The sequence below is a fragment of the Drosophila melanogaster genome, chromosome X, assembly GCF_000001215.4.
Source record: "Drosophila melanogaster chromosome X".
In the NCBI taxonomy this organism is placed as follows: domain Eukaryota; kingdom Metazoa; phylum Arthropoda; class Insecta; order Diptera; family Drosophilidae; genus Drosophila; species Drosophila melanogaster.
In genome coordinates this window covers 18,410,573-18,431,355 of record NC_004354.4, presented here as the reverse complement: position 1 = coordinate 18,431,355, position 20,783 = coordinate 18,410,573, and the positions used below count along the sequence as shown (strand labels likewise).

The 20,783-nt window shown below is 43.2% G+C and overlaps 2 protein-coding genes across 3 annotated transcripts, besides 2 other annotated features; both read right to left on the bottom strand.

The window, feature by feature from the left end:
- Positions 1 to 1,807: part of a mobile genetic element that runs on past the window's edge.
- A 2,547-nt stretch (positions 1,808 to 4,354) lies between these two features.
- Positions 4,355 to 8,943, bottom strand: CG42323 (uncharacterized protein). Of its 2 annotated transcripts, NM_001144747.2 has the most exons (5): positions 8,863 to 8,943; positions 7,595 to 7,862; positions 6,814 to 7,137; positions 4,980 to 5,085; positions 4,355 to 4,908 (listed from the first exon to the last, which is right to left on the bottom strand). In NM_001144747.2, the coding sequence occupies exons 1-5, from the start codon at positions 8,872 to 8,874 to the stop codon at positions 4,839 to 4,841; spliced, it is 780 nt and encodes a 259-aa protein (NP_001138219.1). In that variant the 5' UTR covers positions 8,875 to 8,943; the 3' UTR covers positions 4,355 to 4,838. The 2 variants fall into 2 exon arrangements, with proteins under 2 accessions (NP_001138219.1, NP_001138218.1); NM_001144746.2 differs by lacking the exon at positions 6,814 to 7,137.
- A 5,501-nt stretch (positions 8,944 to 14,444) lies between these two features.
- Positions 14,445 to 15,941, bottom strand: CG15056 (uncharacterized protein). The gene is made up of 2 exons (NM_133063.2): positions 15,818 to 15,941; positions 14,445 to 15,744 (listed from the first exon to the last, which is right to left on the bottom strand). Exons 1-2 carry the CDS (start codon positions 15,835 to 15,837, stop codon positions 14,565 to 14,567), a joined length of 1,200 nt encoding a protein of 399 aa, NP_573291.1. The 5' UTR covers positions 15,838 to 15,941; the 3' UTR covers positions 14,445 to 14,564.
- A 190-nt stretch (positions 15,942 to 16,131) lies between these two features.
- Positions 16,132 to 16,512: a mobile genetic element.
- Positions 16,513 to 20,783: the final 4,271 nt, after the last annotated feature.

Sequence of the window (20,783 nt, the reverse complement as noted above, 5' to 3'; positions counted from 1 at the left end):
ACAAATATAACCTTCAGCTTCAAATTCTTGAAAACATGGAAACCTGCATAATTTTCCTATTTTAATTTTGTTTCCCATTGCTTTTACTTCTATGTCAATGTCTGTTTTCCACTTCGGGTGACACAAATTATCATTTATTACACTGAATTCTGCTCCAGTGTCAATAATAAATAATAATGGCCTCTTTTTACCTTGAACTTCTATATATGGTATTCGTCTTGATCCTCTATCTGAAAATTTACACTTGATTGATTAATATCCATTGGCTCGAAACTACGCCTGCTTTGCTCAGAGCTTTGCACATTTCGACTATTTGTTGAGACTCGAGCAGAATTAGAAGTTGAGCTATTATTCGATTGATATTGATATCCCTGCCTTCTATTATTTACCCTAGGCGTACCTTCAGTTCTTGAATTTTCTTGTTGTTCAACATTATTTTGTTGAAACCTATTGGCTTCATCAAGGCTTCTTTCTGTAACGACTGGTTCGTTTACATTTCTATTATCATTACTGAAATTGGTTCTGAAGTTGGGTTTATTGTACCTATTATTTCTTCGAATTGGTCCGTATAATGTGTAGCTTTGATGCCGAGCATCTTCAATGATTTTATAGGCATCCTCTACGGAATTTGGGTTTCTCGCGAATATTAACGTTTTTGTAGGTTCAGGCAAGTTGTCTCTAAAAACGCGGAGTGCAATTCGGTTCACTTCTAATGTGGTGTATGTTTTGTCGTCATGGATCAGTATCCGGTTGTGTACCCTATTCGAAATTTCATTAATTTTGTTATAATATTCTTCTATAGTTGATTCCACTCGACACAATTTTAACATATCCATTAAGACATCGCTTGTTTCTTTTTCCCCGAAATTTTTCAGAATTACACGTTTAAAACTTTCCCACTCTGTCATATTTCCATGCCTATGAATCACTGGCCTGCATAATCCCACAAATTTATTTTTTATAAAGCCAAACAAAATATTTTTTGTATTCGTGTCGAAAACATCAAAAGAAGGAAGGATATTTTCTATTTGTGTAATTAAATCTGGCAATTGATTTGTATCAGTACCATCAAAATTTTGTATTAACTTGATGCAGTTCATTGTTGAGTTAAATGCGGCTAAGCTATTTTCGTTCATTTTAGATTTCTTTGTTTTCTCTCGAGGTTCGCAAGTATTAATAGTTAGCTTTTAGTTTCTTATCTTAGCTAGTATAAAGAGCTTTGTCGAAGAGAAAAAAAAAAATTTTATCAGCTTAAGTTCTTCTTCTCCAGGTTGGGTTTCGTCACTCCGTACATGCAGGTGTTCCAAAGCTTTCCAGTTATGTTTTATGTTCCTCTTTATACTCGGCCACGTGCATTGGTTAACGTATTGAAGATTTCCGGACTTAAATTACATAAGAACAGCTTACTGTGGTTCCGAATGAATTTCTTGACGTATGGCTGGTTTCCTTATTTTTTCTGTGTTGATCCTCGTCGCCAGTTATGTGGAAGGTTGATAGGGCCTTCCGAGCAGAGACCGTTGTGTCCAAAAGATCGTTGCCTCCAGAAACGACTTCGTTGTCGTCTGTAGGTTGAAGGATTGAACTCCTCAGTTAAGCACCCATCGACTTCTTTGTCGATTAAAGAGGGGTTAAAACAAAACGAAAGGTTTCGCTTAACAAATTGAGGGTTTATTCAATGATGTGTACAGATCGAGGTCTTCTTGTCTACTGACTAAAAATAAAGCTAAGCTCAGACAAAAAGCTTAGCGCCATGTGTATTCTAACATAACTTAATCTAATAAGAGGGTATGTAAGGGTATACATGACTATATTATGTTTTGGAACCTTATAGTGAATGTATTCCACCATAAACGAGTCCAAAGAAGAAAGGAGTTTATTGAAGGCCTCTATCCAATTTAGAAAAAAAAAACAGTAAATACAAGATATGCTATAATCTAGATTAAGTCCCAAATTCTAGATACCAAGATATTCTAGCTACTTGTTGTGATGTTCAATGTGTTCAAAGTGCACTTAGCAAATTTTAATCTGCCAAGCTGCGCCTTTCTTTCGATCCCGATATCTAAAGGATATAATAAACCCCTATATGAGATATACATATCCTTAAAGGCGTGCAAGTGTATCTAGATTTGTAGGTGCCTTTAACTCGACTTTGCCCCCTTTAACCGCACAAACTGTGACCTCGCCCCCAGGCAATATAGACATTAATGTGGTCGGTGCACTTGTTTGCGGCGCCACGACAATTGTGAGGGTGTTATGCAATTTTGGGCCACTTTCCCAACTTTCCAGCCGCTCGATTCCCCATCTGCCTGCCAGGGGAGCAGGCCCCAGGCAATCCGGCACTGTGCCCAACAGGTGACGATTGCCGGTGGAGTGGTTACTTTGGCCCCAAAAAAATGGTGGGGGGGGCAAAAACGTGTCCTTGGAGGGGTTCGTTCTTGGCAGGACACCTGCCGGCAAGGCCATCAGTGCATTGCGGGCCAATGTAAACAGTAAGTGGAGCTCGAGCCAAGAGCAAAACGGAACCGGAATATGGCATCCAGAATCCGTGGCCAAAACACGACAATTGCATTAAATGTACCCACCCGGACGACCCGCTGACTAAGCCACTTGCACTACTTGCACCACTAGTACCACTGCCACCTTTCACTTCCACAAGCACGTTGGCACCATAAGGCGTAGCCGGAAAATGCTGCAAATGTAAATAAATATTGAGGAGCTGGCCAACTGATTATGGCCACGTACGGGAAGTAATTCAATTTGTAGGCTGAATATTAATTGGAATACCGACAACGATGGGGGGCTTCATTCGGTCATACATTTCGACCCCCATCGACTTATTTGCATGGAAAATTCCAATTTAGTGTCGTCCAGGCAAATACACACAAATACACACGGGCAATGGCAAACAGCAAAAGCAGAGACAGGAGCAAAAAGTAAAATGGGTAAAAGAAGTGGAAAACCAGCCGAACTAGAAACGCAAAGCAAATATAGTTACTAAATAAGCGCACGTGTGCGTGCGTATCCTGCGAGTATCCTGCCAAAGTGTAGCATCTGTGTGTGTGTGTGCTATGTGTGTGTTGTGTGAGTGAGTTGTGTGCGTAGGACCGCATCCTGTTCATTTCCCCGAACGAGCTGGCAAAACAAAAACGCTGCATTCAGATACAAAGACAAACACAGAATTTCCCTTGCCACTGAAGTCTGGCCCACCTGTGGCCAAGTGTCCTGTGCTGCAGGACTGCAGCAGGCTCCAAAGACGTGGACACTTCGGTTTGGTTTTCTAATTAGCTGCATAATGAGGAGCTACCCAATTTGGTGTCCCAAGTGCCCGTCAACTGTCCACTGAGGGCGGGGTAAGAGAGTCGAGTGCTAGCGATTATAATTTATAATGGCCAAAAGAAGTACTCTATCCACAGCCATGACCTTAAGTTGGCCAAAAGATGAAACAGTTTTGGGCCAAGATACTCGAAGCTAAATTGCGTGCTAAGTAAATATCTTCGTATTTAAATTGAATATAAGCTCCTGGGGAATGAAATATATACCTTTTTATTTGCACAGAGGGAATTGTGCAACTGTGAATCACATTAATTAGCACACAATGTGCGTAAAAGGATGTATCCTTTTTATGTTAGTTAATGTTAGATTTTCTGTTGAATGGCCCAGCTCTCCAGTTGCTCCTGCAGTTATCCCGGCTCAGAGTTATCCTTGTTGATGGCTCTTAAAGCTGTCGTCCCTCGCCGTCCCATCATTCAAGTTGATGCGACTTAGCTGGCAAACTCTGACTTTCACTCTCCCACGAACTCAGTGACATTTTTAATGCCATCGAATTTGCCGGCTTTATTTTCTGTGTAGGCCATATTTTAGGCGAGGACCGAAATAAACGGGTTATCATCTATTTCGGGCCATGTGCGCGATGCCCGATGTGACGTAAATTGCTTTTCTGGGCCTTTGCACTTTCACTTGGTATTTGGCGGACTACATACAGCATCATATTTATGGTCAGTCGGCGGTACAGTGCGTTTCGTGGCGATGAATCCAATTGACATTGTCTATAACGGCAAGTGTCGCTTACCAGCCGAGAGACTTATGCTCATGAAACGCGTGTCCTGTTATGCGCCATAAAGTATGCTGATCAACTGGTGCGTGGCAAATAAATCTCGGCCTGCTTCTGGTCCGCATCATGGCCAAAAAAAAAAAAAAAAAAGGGAGAGCACTGCAGTGCTTGCATCGCATCGCATCGCATCATATCATATATCATATATCATCATGGAGCGACAGGCCGACCTTCTACAACTATTACCCCGAGACCCTTCCACCCATTGCTAGCCAGTTATAACAACGAGTTCATTTTTTTTTTCCAACATTTCCACATGCATTTCGTTTCAGTTTACAAATTAAGTTTAAATACAACGTAAATTCAACCGCGATAAAAAAAAAAACACATTCAGCATTCACAATGCGGAATGGGTGGATAAGTTTAAGCTCTGGGACCAGGCTAACAACACGATAATAAAAACGGAGCGTGCGGCACCGCACTGCATCCCGCGCTGCGTGCCCCTTTTATCACCCAGGTGGCCCAGTTGAGTTCAGGTGTGCTTGGTTGGCTCCTAACCCGTCGAATGGCTCACGGGTCACAGGCTTCTGGTGCAGTTAACAAATTGAGTTTTAATTAAGGCGAACATCTACCGACACGCTCTGGGTATTATTGTTCCTATTAGTGTAGTTAGCCAGACGGATAGGAAAGTGTATTTGTGTGCGAGTGTGCACTGGCGATGGGGCTGGTGGAGGCGGTGCAGAGGCGGAGGCGGTGGCGGTGGCGATGACGATGGGCGATGGATCCTCTAGTAGCCATAGTGAATACCATGGCCGGAGACCGATGTGTGGACAAGGGCGGGTGCGGCGACGGCGGCCCTGAAAGTGGGAACGGTGGTGGCGATTATGAGGCAACCTTATTAATATGGTCCTGCGAGCCGGATACTCACTTCACCACGGGCCCAGCTAGATGCGTAGCGTATGCAGGAGCAGCGTAGGCGGGGGCAGCATAGGCGGGGGCGGCAAGTCCAATGCCGTGTCCAATGATTCCGGGAGCTATGGGGGGGTAAGGGTGGCACACACAACAACGTTAGGTTTATTATAAAAAAAAAAAAAACAAGCACACAAACAAAGCGAGTCAAGACACAGGAGAATGATAGACAGAGACAGATGGCCGAGCTGAAAGAGAGATAGTCACAGTGGAGGTCGAGATAGAGCTTCCCCAAATTAGCATCGTGTCCATTGTTTGGACAATACACCAGCCAGCCCCAGGGCTGCTCGCCCAATGTGCCACTTAAAGGTTGTCAATGGCAACCACCTGAGATGGCCTGACCACCACCACCACCACCCACTGGACCGGTGGCACAACATTCCTGCACAGGGCCAAAATTCATCGTACGATACAATGCCTAGAGAGTTGGGCTGTCGAATCTTTTTATATTACTCTTGCTGTGCCGAACAATGGTTCTCCGTTCTCAAAACTACTTGCAGCTTCTGGGCTTGGTTTTCAAACTTAATTAAAATTCGTCATAAAGTAGTCCTATCCTCATGAGTTATGCTATTCATGCATTTATTTTCAGTGTATTGTCCTTTTGAGCGAGGGAAACTTGCATGCATTGAGATTGCAGCACACAAGGTAAATATTAAGTATACGACATGTTGTGCCACTTAGAACACGAAATATTAAAATCAGAGACTAATGCCATCTAATGACTCTTTTCTCGCCGTGCACTGGGCCACAAGCCCCGGGAAGCGTCAGCCAACATCAATCAAGTGACACCGAATCGAACGGGAACGGTGAATGGGTGACTGGGTGACTGGGCAATTCGGTGATTGGGTGATTTTGGTGACTCGCTGACTTGGACTTCGACATGGCCAGCTGAATCCCCCAGGAGCCATTGGGATGCAGTTTTTGCACCACCTTGCTGTGCCGACTATTGCCAGAGCGGAGCTTTAAAGCCTTCGAAATAGATAGGCGGCGAATGATTGATTACATGCCTGACCTGATGGTTACCTCACCGCCGAATTTCCACACCCCCATCCACCGGTACATTTGTATCTGTTTTTTAGCAAGACAAATCGATTGCGGCCGGACCCAAAACCGATTATCCCTTTTGTTGGCTGCTTTGTTTGCTCGGCCAGATGGCCGAGATGTATCGATTGCTCGCTAGGACTCCGCTAGGCATTGGCAATCCTTTGAAGCGTGCAAACAAACAGCAATGATCTTTGAGGGCTTTAACCTCAGCTGGACTCTTTGTTTCAAGCCGCAATCATTTGTGTCTTATCGCTGTGATCTCTGTGATGTCTTGCTGGCAACCTGCCGCAATTTTCACGGTCCAACTTTAAACAATTTTCCCTAAAGTTTTCCTTTTAGCTTGCTGCATCAAAACGATCTCCCAGATGTGAGACTCCCCTGCTTTCCCACCTGGTTGCGTACTAACTCTGGAGCCCAGACTAACCACCCATATATCAGAAAAGTCCTCCGTGCCTGATGGAGCGAAACTTGCGCTGTGCACTCCACCACCCGGGCCAAAGTTTGTTTTTGCCAAGTGCACTTGGCCAACGGGGCGAAAACACAATAAAGTTCCTTTTCTGCTTTCAGACTGGGAAAAAAAACCCGTTGCGAAATCGTTGAGGAATCAGATTTTCGGGGATTCGAAAGCGTGCGAAAGTGCGGAAAAGTGAAGTTAATGCTGGGAGATGGGGTTAGCGTTAGTTAGTCCTGGATGCCGGAACTCAATATCCTCGATATCTTCGATATCCTCGGTTATCCTGGTCACCTACCGTACGATGGAGCAGCGGCGTATTTCACAACTGGAGCGGCGGCGACTGGGGCATGGGCCAGATATCCGTGCGAGATGACCGGAGCGGCACTATAGGAGCCATAGCCTCCGTATCCGTAGCCACCGTATCCGCCCAGTCCCAGCGATTGACCAAGTCCCAGCGAGTGTCCCAGTCCCAGCGAGTGCCCCAGTCCGGAGATCTGCACAGCCGGAGCGCTGGCCGCATAGTGTCCGCCATAGGCGACGCCCTGAATCTGGGCGGGAGCCGTGTGCCCGGCGTAGCCCAAGGAGTAGGCCGGCGCAGCGATGGCATGGGCCGGAGCAGCTTGGGTTTTGCATTTTCATTTTCGGGTTAAAAGTGTTAACAATCAACTAAGCAGTAATGGCCGGTTTGTATCTGTTTGAGCTGCGTGTATCTATCAGTTCACAAATGATTCAACAAACTTTGAATGATTGAGGTACTTTTCTCATCTACTCGTATAATTCGCGTATTAGATGTTTAAAGTATAATATTTAGTTTGTGAGCAATTTAAAGTGTTTCAAACATGTAGTCTTTGAAAAGTTTCTTGTACGCAAATATCAAGATGTGTTCCAGATAAATGGAAGAGTTATAAAAACCTGAGCCATCACTGCGACTACGTGCAAAGGGGACACAAAGTGGTGCGTGTGAGTAGTGTGCTGGGTGGTGCAATGGTGTACATTTGGCGTTGGAAGTATCGGTGGATTGAGTGGATTGGATGGGTGGCTTGGCTTGGATCGGAGATCCTGCGACCGGGACTCACCTGCGTAGCCATGGGCGGCGACGGGCGCCAGTCCGGCGTCATTGCTGATGCTGGACCGCTGGACATGGGACTGCGAGTGAGCGGTCTGGACCTGGCTGGCATAGTCCGACTGGGAGGACTGGCCGTAGTGACCCTTCACCGTATGCTCCTGAGTGCTGCCCACGGAGGCGTGGTCAACGCTGGGCGCACTAATCGAATAGGCCGCCGGACCGCCGGGCTTCGCCTGGACGCAGGCGATCAGCGCCACCAGGACAACGGAGAGGATAACCTGAAAATGCGTTAGATTTGAGATATTTACATATAATATGCGCAATTGTATAAATCAGTGTCGTTTGGCTCTGTCACAGTTCGACCGTCTGCAGGAAATTGCTGGCGAGAAAACTTTTAATTAAGTTGATAAAGTTGGAATAGTTGGGGTGTGCTGCCATGGTGGAATATGGCCTTGAAAGGGTGCTGCTGCGATTTCTATCGCTTAATCGAAAGACACACAGAGCTGTCCAATACAAGCCAGGTTAAATAAATCGTTAGCTGGAAAGCAACTATTTTCGTAAATAGACAATAAGCATAGAAAGTTATTTTCAACTTGTGCATCTGAATGCAGAACTGGTGCCCATCAATTGATTGCTCTGACAAAGAGCCAGGAAATGCTGATATAAAAAAAAGGACTACAAAATCAAGATACAAAATCAATTTGTTACTGACACTCGAAATTGTAATTATTTGTTGTGCGAGTGGTGCTTTATATCTCGTTTTTGCACGAGCCATTTTTCACCAAGTGCCCCATTCAGCCGTTCTCATATTTCCTGGCCCATTTTGCTTGCTGAACCATTCCTGGCCAAAACTGACCCAGATCGAGGCCTCATAATCAGCTGCCACTCGGCACTCGCACAATTAGCATGCGTGTTGGTCTTGCTCTCGTTTTTCATTGCCTTCAACATTGATTTTCAATTGCGAGCGGGCCGAGATTGAAATCCACTTTCTATTGACCATATGAGGTCGAGAGCTGTGGCCTGGCCAGGAGCCACCAGCCAGAGCCAGCCAGAGATAGGCAGACAGTTATCCTGCCAGCCCGTTATCATGCCAGCTAGTTATCCTGCCAGCTGAGAAGCAACAAAGCAGACTGGAAAAAGGATGTGCCCCCCCTTTGTGGTTGGCTGTCGAGCGATGAGTGAAAGGATAACAAGTGCAGGCAACTCGCATCCCCGTGCCACCGGCTCCTTTTCCATGTCAATCGGTTTGCCTGCGATGTGCAACAACTTTTCACGCACCTTGAATGCCATTGTTAAAGTGATTCACTTGAAAAAAATTCGACTCAGTTCGATTGGATTGCGATTGGTAACTGTCTCGGTTCGCAGTTCTTTGGGCCTATTTATACGCAGTTTGCAGTTTGCAGCTCGCAGCTGCCGCCGGTCTGCTCTCAAAATATGGTGCAAAAAAAAAATAAATAAATTAAAAAAAAAAACAAAGTTGAGGAAAATCAGTGGAAAAAAGCAAAAAAGTGGCAACAGCCATGAGAACGGGTTTTCATCAGTTGGCAAAGCAGGCAGAGCGCAGGCGCGCCGCTCTACGCAATAATGCCGCCACCACCGCCGCCCCCCATCGGCCACGCCTTCTTTTTGGCGGCAGAGATCGCCTTTCGTGTTAATCGCATCGATTGTTTAATTGGAAATTTGTCCGCACTTGTCCGAATGCGGCAAAAGGAAATGCCAGCGGACAAGGTGAACCCACTGGATTCACCCACTCCATTTTCATTTTCATTTTCATTTTCTTTTTTTTGAGTTTTTGGGTCACTTCCAGGCCTCCACCGCAAATAGCATAGCATATCATATCATTCTCACGTGGCTCTTGTCAAGTGCTTTATTAATGGACCGCCCGATTTTTCATTTTCCACCACCACACCCCCGGTGCGTTGCACATTTTTTGGGTTTTTTTTTTTTGTGTTTAACTTTTAACAGACTTTTCATACTCCGCATTTTGGTACTTTGAGTGGGCATAGTTGTCCGCATTTGGTAATTAAGTAAATATGTGTATATGAACAGGGAAATTGTGAAATTATAATGAACTAACCAAAAAAATTGTTGACTATTCGTTTGATTGTTTGTTGTATATAATATGATATGATAATGTTTGATAGATATATGGTTATGATATTTAATGTGATATGATTTAAGTTCTGTAGATTAGATATTTCAATAATAATAATAATAATAATAATAATAATAATATAATAAATAATAATAATAATAATTTAATAAATATATACTGAATCATGTAAATCTTTAGACACAAATAGCTGACATTTGTAACTTACATATTTTAAATTAAATAAAAATATCCACTACACAAGTGAACACTATTGCAGGTGCTATGAAGTTATCTTTCTTGTCATTCAATGATATAGTAATTGAACTAGTAATTGTTTTAAATTAATTAATGTCTAAGCCTGAGAACATCTAATGGGTATAACCACGACCGACTACCACACATCCACCTCCCATTTACCATTGGTTATTTTTTGCTAGTTCTCACGCAGCCGCCGCCAAATGGGCGCGGAAATTGGGCAGCCAGATCGGATTGGACTGCTCCACTGGATCGGTTTGAATAGGATGCGATGGGATGGGGGGCTTTAGTCGAGCCCCAGTTCCAGCTTCAGCCCAAGAGTCGGAGATTGCAAAGTTGTGAGCGGTGAGCGGTGAGCTGTGGGCTTGAAGTGGGGCCTGAGGACCTGGCAGCTTTTCGAAAGGCACAAAATCGGGCAGTGGGCCCGATTTTTGGCCTGGGAGGCCTTTTTGCTAGTTTTTGATTTGTGTTTTCTGATCTAAGCCATTTTGTTGCTGGTTAGCCGTTTTTTGTTTTGTGCGTTGTCGTGACGAGGGACAGATTTAGACACTGAGAGAATTCGGTTGTTATTATTATTAATTAATTTCAAATAACACGTATGTCACCTGTAATTGAATGTTATACTTAAAATTATATTTGCAAACGTACGTCGCATTTAAAATAAAACTATCGAACAAATTGATATCACCATGTTTTATTACCATTTGTATCTAGTTATTTACGAAAGGGGCAAATAAATAATATTAATGTCAATGTATTAGATATGCCAAACCTTTGTTTCTCTGGGTGTGGTGGACATGTGGAGCGGGCCAGGGAGTGTTATGTAATGGGCCACAGCTGGCTGTTCGCCTGGGAGCAAATACACACAGAGGTTTCGCAACCAAGGCGACTCTGCGCTGGGAAATTGCTAGCATTTTCCAACTGTCAAACGGAGGGAAACCTTCGCCAAGGCGAGCAAGTCGGTCTCCCGAAATCAAAATCAAAATCTGAAACAGAATCGGGGGTAAAAGCGCAGGCAACCTTCAGAACAAATGCATGGACGCACAGACGCACGGTCTTTGGAGCAGGAGGCGGTGGTCAGTAAAAGCATTATCAAGCTGGAGATGGCGCCACTTGTTTTGGCATTGCCAATTCTGGGCAAGCACACAGTAGGACAGAATGGCGCAGAAGTCGTGAAGAAGTACACGGACAGAAATATAAATATATATGTGTATATTTAGCTTACATTTATTGCGTATTACTTCTACAAAAAAAATGCCAACTGAAAGAAAAGCAGACAATCGGGGTCACCAAAACTTACTTCAGAACATTAAATCTTTTCTACATTTTTCTACATTATAGCCAAATAAAAACCAAATGGTTTTTAACTTTTGGCTGACCTATACGATAAGTGTTAAGATGCAACAAGTATCGGAGTCACCACTGACTATGTACCTGTACATGAAGCAGACATTCTCAACAACTTTATGTTCTATATTTAACACTTAAATGTCAGCCAAATTGTATGAACATGATATCCGTACCATATATACTAAATATAATAGATATAACTGCATCTAACCTAAGTTAACTAGTGTAACCCACTGGTTTTTTTTGCACGTAAAATTAAATCGATGGCAGTGTACAAAGATAATTTCTACTGGCAATTCTCGTAGCTTTTCTGCTTGATATCGCACTGCAATTACACCTGCAATCAAGGTCGTAATGGAGACCGCCGGCTCACTCCATAAATTAACCACATTCATGCACTCGCATTGCGAGCGCCTCGGTTTGGCTCAGTGTGAAAGTGCGAGGCGAAGTCAATTCCCGATGCAGCGGCAATCATCGATTGTCATTGTCGATGAGCCACCCCCTTCCTTTCAGTACGTCCTTGGGCCATTGTGTAATGGCGTGATGTTTCAATTACCGCTCATCATTCGTCCCTCTGTGAAAACCCCCCGCACGATAAATACACAATGCCAGCGCTGCGGGCGACGCAATCTGCGAGCTTTTTGTCTCCGACATTAATTTGTATAATTGCAATGCCAATACAGGACAAGCAGTCGGGCCCAGCCAAGTGCAGCGAGCCATAGCCATCTCAATGTCCTTTTCACAGAGAGCCACCAGCACCCACCCGAACCATCAGCCCACTCAACCCGCCACATTGTGGTGTCCAGTCGGGCGCAACATTTCACGTCTATGTGGGTCACAAAGGCGCACACAATGAGACAAAACAAAGCCACGGGAGAAATTGGACAGGCCTACGGATCGGTTCCTGACGAAATGTTGATATCCTTTGCGACTCAAAGCAAATGTTCGCGATAGAGATAACAGCGAATTTGGATTACCAATAAATCTATATACTCACATAATTATGTCTATCATGGCTCATGCCATGTTTTAAAGAGTTTAAAGTTTATCTGCAATCACCGAAACTTGTATCCTTCTAGTTGACCAGCATCAAGTTATCTGGCTGGGAATTACAGGGTATCACCGCCATGGGCAATGACTGACAGCCATTGCAGTTGGCATTCCTCTAACTGCTGTTTTCGCCGAACTGCTCTTGAAACCGCCGTCGCCCATCGCTGTCATTGTTTCCATGTCCATTGTCCATTGTCCGTTGTCCGTTGTCCGTTGTCCGTCGTCCATTTGGTGATGTGGGGCTCAGTTTTTAGTGGTTTGAGCTGGCGACATTTGCCTAAATACTTGGCCGCACACACTCGACCATTATCACACATGCCGTTTTCCATGCCCGCCTTTGTTGGCCTTTTGCGTGGAATTTCCAGAGGCGAAGATTAATGACCGACATGACCTGACAGCGCCGCGTCAGCGTGGCATCGATGTCAATGGCGATAGACGAGCCCAGGATGGCTGGGCATGATTGGGTTGACCACCAACAAGACCGACTCGCCATCAGTGGAATATGGTGTACAACCAAACCTGAAGTTACTGTGCATAAAAATGCTGGCTTTAACTGGGATTTATATCCTCTTTCCACTTGGGCAGAATTAGTGTAAGCCCAATAACTTTGACTAGTTAATTTGAACGCTTTAATATCAATATATCAGCTGTAATACAATTTCACAATTCACAAATAAGAGATTCAGCTCATGAGAGGATTGTACTATGCGTATGTTTTATTCATACTAATTTTGTTTGACTTGAAGTGACTGTTATACCCGTTACTTGTGAAGCAAAAATCATATATATGTACATATATATAATTATATAAATGATAAGTAATTTATATATAATTTCTCGATTAGTATCACTAGCCGAGTCAAACTACCCATGTCCGTTTGTCTGCCTGTCCGTCCGTTTGTCCGTCTAGCAATCCTGAGGTACTGTGATCTACATCTATATCTTTCTGGCTCTCACACCAGCTGAAAAACGAGTGTCAAATAGTTTAGGAACTGGACTCTAACGTTCTCCTTTGCTTTCAGTTTTCAAGGCGTATCAAGGCTCAATAATGCACACACCTTTTGGGGATAATTACAAAAAATAATGTTAGTGATGTACATAAAATAAGACCCATACGCAGTCGATAGTTCTGGGATGCGATACCATAATAAATGCGATACCCTCAAATGTTTCAATCGCTTAACTGCAGCTCCGAATTGAGGTGTCTCACATAGCAGCCATTGGTAATTGTGGTGCTACATCTTAATGGCTATCTTATCGCACCAACCTCGTAGTGCCCGCCACCCACCTGGTGCGTCCAGAAGTCCGCCAGATGGTGCACGCCATTCCAACGAGGGCGTGGCAGCAGCGAACCGAAACTGGAACAATGTCCTGATACCACGCGCTATTAACTGCCAACACTTGTGTGTGTGTACGTGCAACGCACACACAGTTGCTTAGTCGAGAGCATTAAAATTTAACCTTCAATTACGAAATCAATAGGCAAAAAGGCGGCCGGCCGGCCACACCTCCATGTGGCCAGATCTTTTTGGCCAGATTCGAGCCGCCTTTGTGCACTGGGTTCGTGCGCCTTTGTTGTCTTGCTGTCTTCATCTATTTTTTCATATTTTCAGAGAATTATTTTTTTCATTTTTTCTCCCCATTTTGTTGTGTTCTTTTTTTTACCTTTTTTTTATTATTATTTTTTTATTTTTTTGCTTCGATGCCAGAGCTGCGATATTGAAAACGCTTGACAAGTGGGCGGTGCCCCCGACATGCCACGCCCACGTGCCCCCCGCGTTAATTTGTTGTGCAATCTGCGCATTTATTATTTTCAGGCTTTCCCTCACTGCTACAATATTATTACATCGCAGTAATGAGAATATTCAAAGCAGCTAAACGAAATGGGGCCAAACAAGAAATACAAAAAAAAAAACAAAAACAAAAACAAAACAAAAAATAAAAAACAATAATGGCACATTCTTGCGTTTAACTTGATTTTCACATTGTTTCATATTTGATTTCACTCATTGTCGGCTAACGAGATTACTTAAGGAATGGCCAAGTGAATCAAGACCTGCTACCTTTAACAAATTTTTTCCAACAGAATTCGGCTATAAACTCTAGGAGTCATTTATTATTATGATAAGTCATTTATTATTACAATGATAAGTACAATTTGTTTTAATATGGATGCCGATTTTGTTATGTTGTTGCTGAATTACGCATTTGGACGTTCTTTCGAGTCAGTCTATAGCTGCACCTTGACCATGTTCCCATTGCTCCTTTTCTTACTGGCCAATTCTGCATCAAGGTATACACGATTTGTGAGCAGAGGACATCCTTGGACTATTAACACACTAAGGTTGGGAATTCCTATGACCAGTTCGATGACAACCTCATTAGTGATATAGGGTGAATTGCTGAGGTCCAGCGTCTCAAGAAAAGTTAGATTCCTCAATCTTAAGAGGTCATTGGGCCGGTATGGCTGATTCGGCATTTTCAGAACACGCAGCTGCCGAAATCTCGATATAATCGACAGGGCATTTGCGCTAACAAAGCCACTCGGTGCATCTGAAAACATCAGGTTTCGCAGAAAGGGCACATCCAATAGGGAAATCAGCATCCAGTCGCTGACCTTACAGCGAATTGTGTCTGTGGAGTGAGCTTTAATGACCAACGACTGCAGATAGCGCAGCTCACCCAGCCTATACTCATCCCGGTTTAGGGAGCAAATTGATATCTCGACCATCACCAGCAAGGGACAAGCCAGCACCAGGTCACGATAGATATGCCAGTGCCCGCCGGGCATCAGGTCCGAGGCACGCAGCTCGCGTAGTCGTGGTATACGGTTCAGGAATATTAGTTGATTCGGGCACAAATTCCGGCAGCCGGTTATATAAAGGGACAACAACGAAGTTGGAAGACTCATCAAACAGCTCCCAGTCAATCGATCGTTGTATCTCAGATCCAATGTCTCCAGATGAGTCAAGAACTCCCAGCCCACAAGGTTCTCATCATTGAGCTGACAACGACGCAAGCTAACATAGGTCAAGTTGCTGAAGCTGGTTTCGGGAGCGTTGAACCACTTGTATTGCGTGAGTTGGAATCCCTCGAGAGCAATCTCATTCACCTTCGTTAGCCGGATCGACATCAGGCGTATGAAATCCTCGAAATGTGAAAACATTGGGGTATGTGGACCTCCGCGTATAATCTCAATGTCAGAACCCGAAAGTTCCACAAATAGTTTGGTTTCAAGCAATGAGAACTCAATCATTTCCTCCAAATTAACTACGCGGCTCAGGCGTAGAGGAGAACTCCTAACATAGATGTTCTCAAACATATCGCAACTGGCTGCAAAGCTAATGCGAGACTTCAGATCCAATTGCTTAAGCACGTCCAACCAAAAAAAGTCAAAGCGGCTAATTACGCTGACAAATGATAATGAAAAATGTGTTTGTGAAATGCTCGGTGAAAGCTACAGATTTACGGCGTTTTATTTACCTGAACGAGATGAAGTTCATTGTTTTGGATTATAGATTATGGATTCTTGAATATTATTTCTGTAGAAATGGGAAGAACTGAATAAAGGTTCAGATTTTATGAAATGCTTACTTCGCACTGAATGACTTGACTGAAAATGATAGAGTTGTCGCCCGTTTGTAAAACTTCAACTCTTGTATATTTTGGTATATTTTTATTATAACGATAAATTAGACAATATATATTGTATATTACCAGGGATATTGTATTTTCTGCCCTGGGGACCTGGCACTAAAACATTTTCTAGCGGCTGACATCGATTTAGGAAACCGCTAGCAATTAAAAACCAGATAGAATGCTATAGTCGCGACTTGCGACCGTGTTACTCAGCTAGTGGAAGTGCGTTCGCGAAATTTCAACGGTTTTCTGGAATATCGATAGATATTGTGGGGAATAAAACGAGAAGAAATGTTTTCAAATTTTTTAAAAGTTCACGCCTCGAACGTTTTGGTTGTTTGGTAGGTGTAAGGAGGGGTGGGTCAATCTGTATGCTAATCTCAGCCTTTAAGCTTTTTTATCCCTATTTATCCGGATCGAGAATATATACATGTATATATATTGATATTCTTTGTATGGTCGGAAACGCTTCCTTCTGCCTGTTACATACTTTTCAACGAACCTAGTATACCCTTGTACTCTACGAGTAATGGGTATAACCACCGCAAATTGCATCTAAGTGCTGCAATTATGCACTCGCTTAAGCAACGCTGCGTAAACGCAATTCCAATGTATGTAGCTAGACGCAAGAAAGTCTATGCTATTATATTCGATTGGCATGTTAAGAGTTGGCTAGTTTTTTTTTTTGTTTTTATTTCAACTTAAGGCAGTTTAATGCCTTTTGCCTAAAATAATCAATTAGTTTATTGAAGGAAGCCACAGAACAAAATCTGTGATAGTGTATGCGGTTCGCATTAATATTTGCAGGCAAAACGCAAGTGTGCCTCGACTATCAGCTTATGTAAATAAATAAATAATTAATGCATAAATAATTGCCATATGCAGTTGGGTTCGCCGGCAGGCCCGTTGGTTCCCAGCCAAACTTATCCGACAATCATCGCTGGGTTAGTGACTTAGTGACCTGATTTTTGCCGCCCAACATGCGACTGCATGCGACTTACAACACGCCCCAAACCCGCCCCGCCCACGGCCTTTTAATTAAATTAGTTTATTTTATTGACATCTGCGTTCACACACACACACACACACTCATATGCACATATGTATGTGTTTGGGTACATTTTTTGGGGCACAGACGCTCTCAGCAGCCGCAAAAATGCACGGTCCGCCAATCTCGTGGCGTATTTATAGGCTGGAATCAGGAATTTGGAATCTGAATATATCAGTAGTCGATATATAGGTATAGGTCTAGATTGCTTCGATCACTTGGCTAAAACTTGCCCAAAAGCTAAAAGTGTTTGAGCCCCAGAGAAATTCTCTAAAAAACCAATTGCTATGCATATTTTGCCGCCTGGGCATTATTCCAAATTTCACTTTTATCCAGCCTAGTGAGCATCCTCCAGTCGCCAGGATTTCCAATTGAGTATATCCACATTTTTCGCAATTTGGCCGACTGTTTGTTTATTTTTTTACCCCCTAATTGAGTTGGTTTATTAGTTTGGCCTGGACCAGGAAGCCCTTCATATGCAGTTGGCCTTGGCAACGCGAGGTGGGTGAGGCATCTTCGTTTGCCACCCGGTTGATGGACACTGATAGACCCAAGGCGGCTCCTGGCCAATTGTGCTGAGTTATGGCTTTCGACCGGCAGTTCGGAGCCCCTACAACCTAATTCGCATATTTCATGTGTAGTACAGCTTCTTGTTGTATAATTTATGAATCCATTTCCATTCCGCTGTAGAGCTGCGCTTAAAGTTCGGCGGCAGAGGTCGTGGCAGCTCCCAATGATGGGCTGCTTATGTATGCAATGGGTATCTGGAGCACCTTTAACCCGACAAGGTTTCAGTTCGAAACCTCAAATATTCGAATAAATCAATTTTAAAAATGCCCAAAAACAGGAACAATTTTCCACTTATATAAACTGTTCGAGAATCATATCAAATTTGATCAAGCCCGAAATTGTTTTAATTGAAAGTGCAAGCACATGTGAGATAAAAACAAACACACTCAGAGAACAAAATGCATGAAATTCCGTGAGTATGTCTGTCCATCTGTGCCATCCTCTGCCCGTGTGCGTCTTTTAATTATCAATTGATTGGAAAAATTCCTGAAAAACTCATCTCCATCCGGGTGTTAAAGAGCGGCCTTTTCATTGCTATTCGCACGGCGTGGGTCGACCTGCTTGTTGCTTTTCACCAACCCACACCGCAGTTCCAAAATCACACATGTGTGTATCTGTATCTGTAGCTGTCTCTGTATCTGTATCTGTATCTGTAGCTGTCTCTGTATATGTTGCTGATGGTATATGTGCGCATATCTGGGTGTATCCACCGACATGTACATATATCCCTCGAGGCCATCCGATTTCGGGTGCTGTGAGGTGGGTCACTGCTGTTATTCCCGTGTATTGTTTTGTTATCCCACCTGCAGAGCAGCGCGTAGAGTCAGTCAAAGCCAGCGAGCTTGATTTCTGTGTTAATTACGCATACGCACTGCGGTCCACAGACCCAAAGTCGTCGACGTCGTCGTCTCATTAAAGCCAAAACTCCAGTGCAGCAGGGCGGCACAGGCACAAAAAGCAATTAAGCTGAAACGACCGTTGGCAATTTTGGCCAAATTCAACTGGCCACATTCGAGGGGAGCTGACCGCTGTCCGTTGCACACTGTACATTGCACATTGTACATTGCACATTGCACATGGGCATGGGCATGATCAACTGGTTTGGGCCTTGTTTCGGGCAATTAAGCACTTCTGGCCCACAAATCCGTAAACAAGCGCTGGCAGGCGGCGACCTGACCTCCAGTCGAGCTGGATCCCCTTCTTTTTCCACAATCCCGTCCAGAATTTAAGTTGTCGCAGTAGTTATGATTTAATGAAATTAAATAGTTACAAAAATTGCAAAATATAAAGCGCGCACAATCGATACACATTCAGTTAAATGACCAATAAATCCAATTTAAATGTAAATCCCTTTTCGCTTTTTGTAATCCTAAGTTTTTTTAATAGCGACTTATTCTGATAACACCATCTAATTTATACACTGCATATAAATTAGTGCTATAAATTAGAGTGAAAAATCGTAAATTTAACATGAAATACAGTTATATTTACAATTATTTGTTTAGTTCTTAACACCCACTAGTACTAAATATATATTGGCTTATATAGTTTGCAATTGCTCGCAAACTATGCATTTCCCAAGTCAGTTCAAATGAAATGTGTTGATATAGATATAATACATTAATCCGCTGATCTTTTTAGGGGCATTTCCGATTCACTTAATTTCGCCCGGCGACTGGAGAAGGCCTAAAAAGGAAAAACTAACTGGCCAGCAGCAAACTTGGCAACTTGGACTTGGCAAGAGGGCCAGTGCTTGGCTCAGCTATAAAGTGGTTGCCGATGGAGGTGGTGGCGCTGCTGGGGGGAGCTGGTGGAGACGGTGGAGCTGCTGCTGCAGTGCGTCGCTTCCAGGCCACTTCACTTTATTTACCGTCACGCTCAGCGCGCTGCGGCGGCGGCATTAAGTGCGAAAACAAAGCCAACGCCATCGAACCGCTCCCGGCACCTCCTTATTTTTATGGCCGGTTTATTGAAAGGCCGCCAGGCCGCCGGGCAACGTGCAGCGTGCAACTTGCAACGTGCCATGTGCAAGCTACATGGCGAGAAAATGAGTGAAGGATACGACACAGCTGCAAACCTAGATTTCTAATTATCAATCTGATGCAGGTGCGAATCGCTTTCTATAAATTATATACATTAATACCTTAGAGATTATATTAATGTAATGCACTTAATGTTTTAAACTTGTTTTATTTTTAATTAATAGATTTTGTGAAATCTATTAAATTTATAAATTAAGGATGTAAATGATTTACATGAACTTTTTCGGAAGAAAATACATTTTTCAAAAAGTTGCAGGAGATTTTCTAATGCAATGTTCTCAAATTAATAAAATAAATTATAACGAGTATTAGAAATCCGCACGTAGCTAATCGCCTTAAGTTAGATAAATCTAATATAAACTTAGGTCTCTACATGTGAATTTATTTTTTTCCTGTGCACTCGCTGATAAAGAGCGTTGCGTAACCCGCCGATGATAGTAATGATGATGATGGTCAATGGCCATTGGCCAAGTAGGGAATACCACTTCCCACTTGACCAACTGCAGCAGCCGGAGCAGCGGAAATGCACGGCTTCAAAGACGCGGAAATGGCAATGACGGTGGATTGAGGAGGATGGATGGAGTAGGGTGGTGGAGGTGGTGGTAGTGGCATCCACAGCAGGTGTGGTAATCCGTAAAGCACTAAAGGCATTGGAAGCGCACAAATTTATTGGCGCAACTTGAGCGGAAAGGTGAGAACCGGGCGAGAAAAGAAAAACATATTGAAAAACGGATAAATCTGGGCGAAAACTTAGAGGAACAGGGAAGTGTGTTGCAACTAAGATTGAAAGGAGCGAAAGGAGCAGGCTAAGGAAGTTCGCTGTGCTCGGAATCGTCCATTAACATATAACAATTTATTCGAAAAGGGTAATTAAATAAATGCCAAAGGCGGAAAAGTCTGCCCCTAATAGCTCCTAAAGGGGACCATTAAAAAGTAATAGTATAAGCTGCTTATTTCCATGTGACAAATTTGATCAAAGAGACTCTTAAATCACATTTAAATGGTTCACGTATATTATATAAAGTAGTTGAAAAAAAAAAAACACAAAGGGGGGTTGGAAAAATGTATCCTAAATGAACAAAAATGGTGAATGTTAAGTAAATTCTTAAAATTATAATTTATATATAAATAAATTATATATAAATATAAT

Excerpts from the sequence above, each read along its gene's own strand:
- CG42323 (NM_001144747.2), bottom strand. Across the intron at positions 5,086-6,813 it reads CGCCGCTGCTCCATCGTACG|CTCCCGGAATCATTGGACAC; the intron begins GTAGGTGACCAG and ends ACCCCCCCATAG. Across the intron at positions 4,909-4,979 it reads CTAGCTGGGCCCGTGGTGAA|GGCCGCCGTCGCCGCACCCG; the intron begins GTGAGTATCCGG and ends TCCCACTTTCAG.
- CG15056 (NM_133063.2), bottom strand. The coding sequence starts at position 15,837 with ATGAACTTCATCTCGTTCAG. Across the intron at positions 15,745-15,817 it reads ATGAACTTCATCTCGTTCAG|CGTAATTAGCCGCTTTGACT; the intron begins GTAAATAAAACG and ends ATCATTTGTCAG.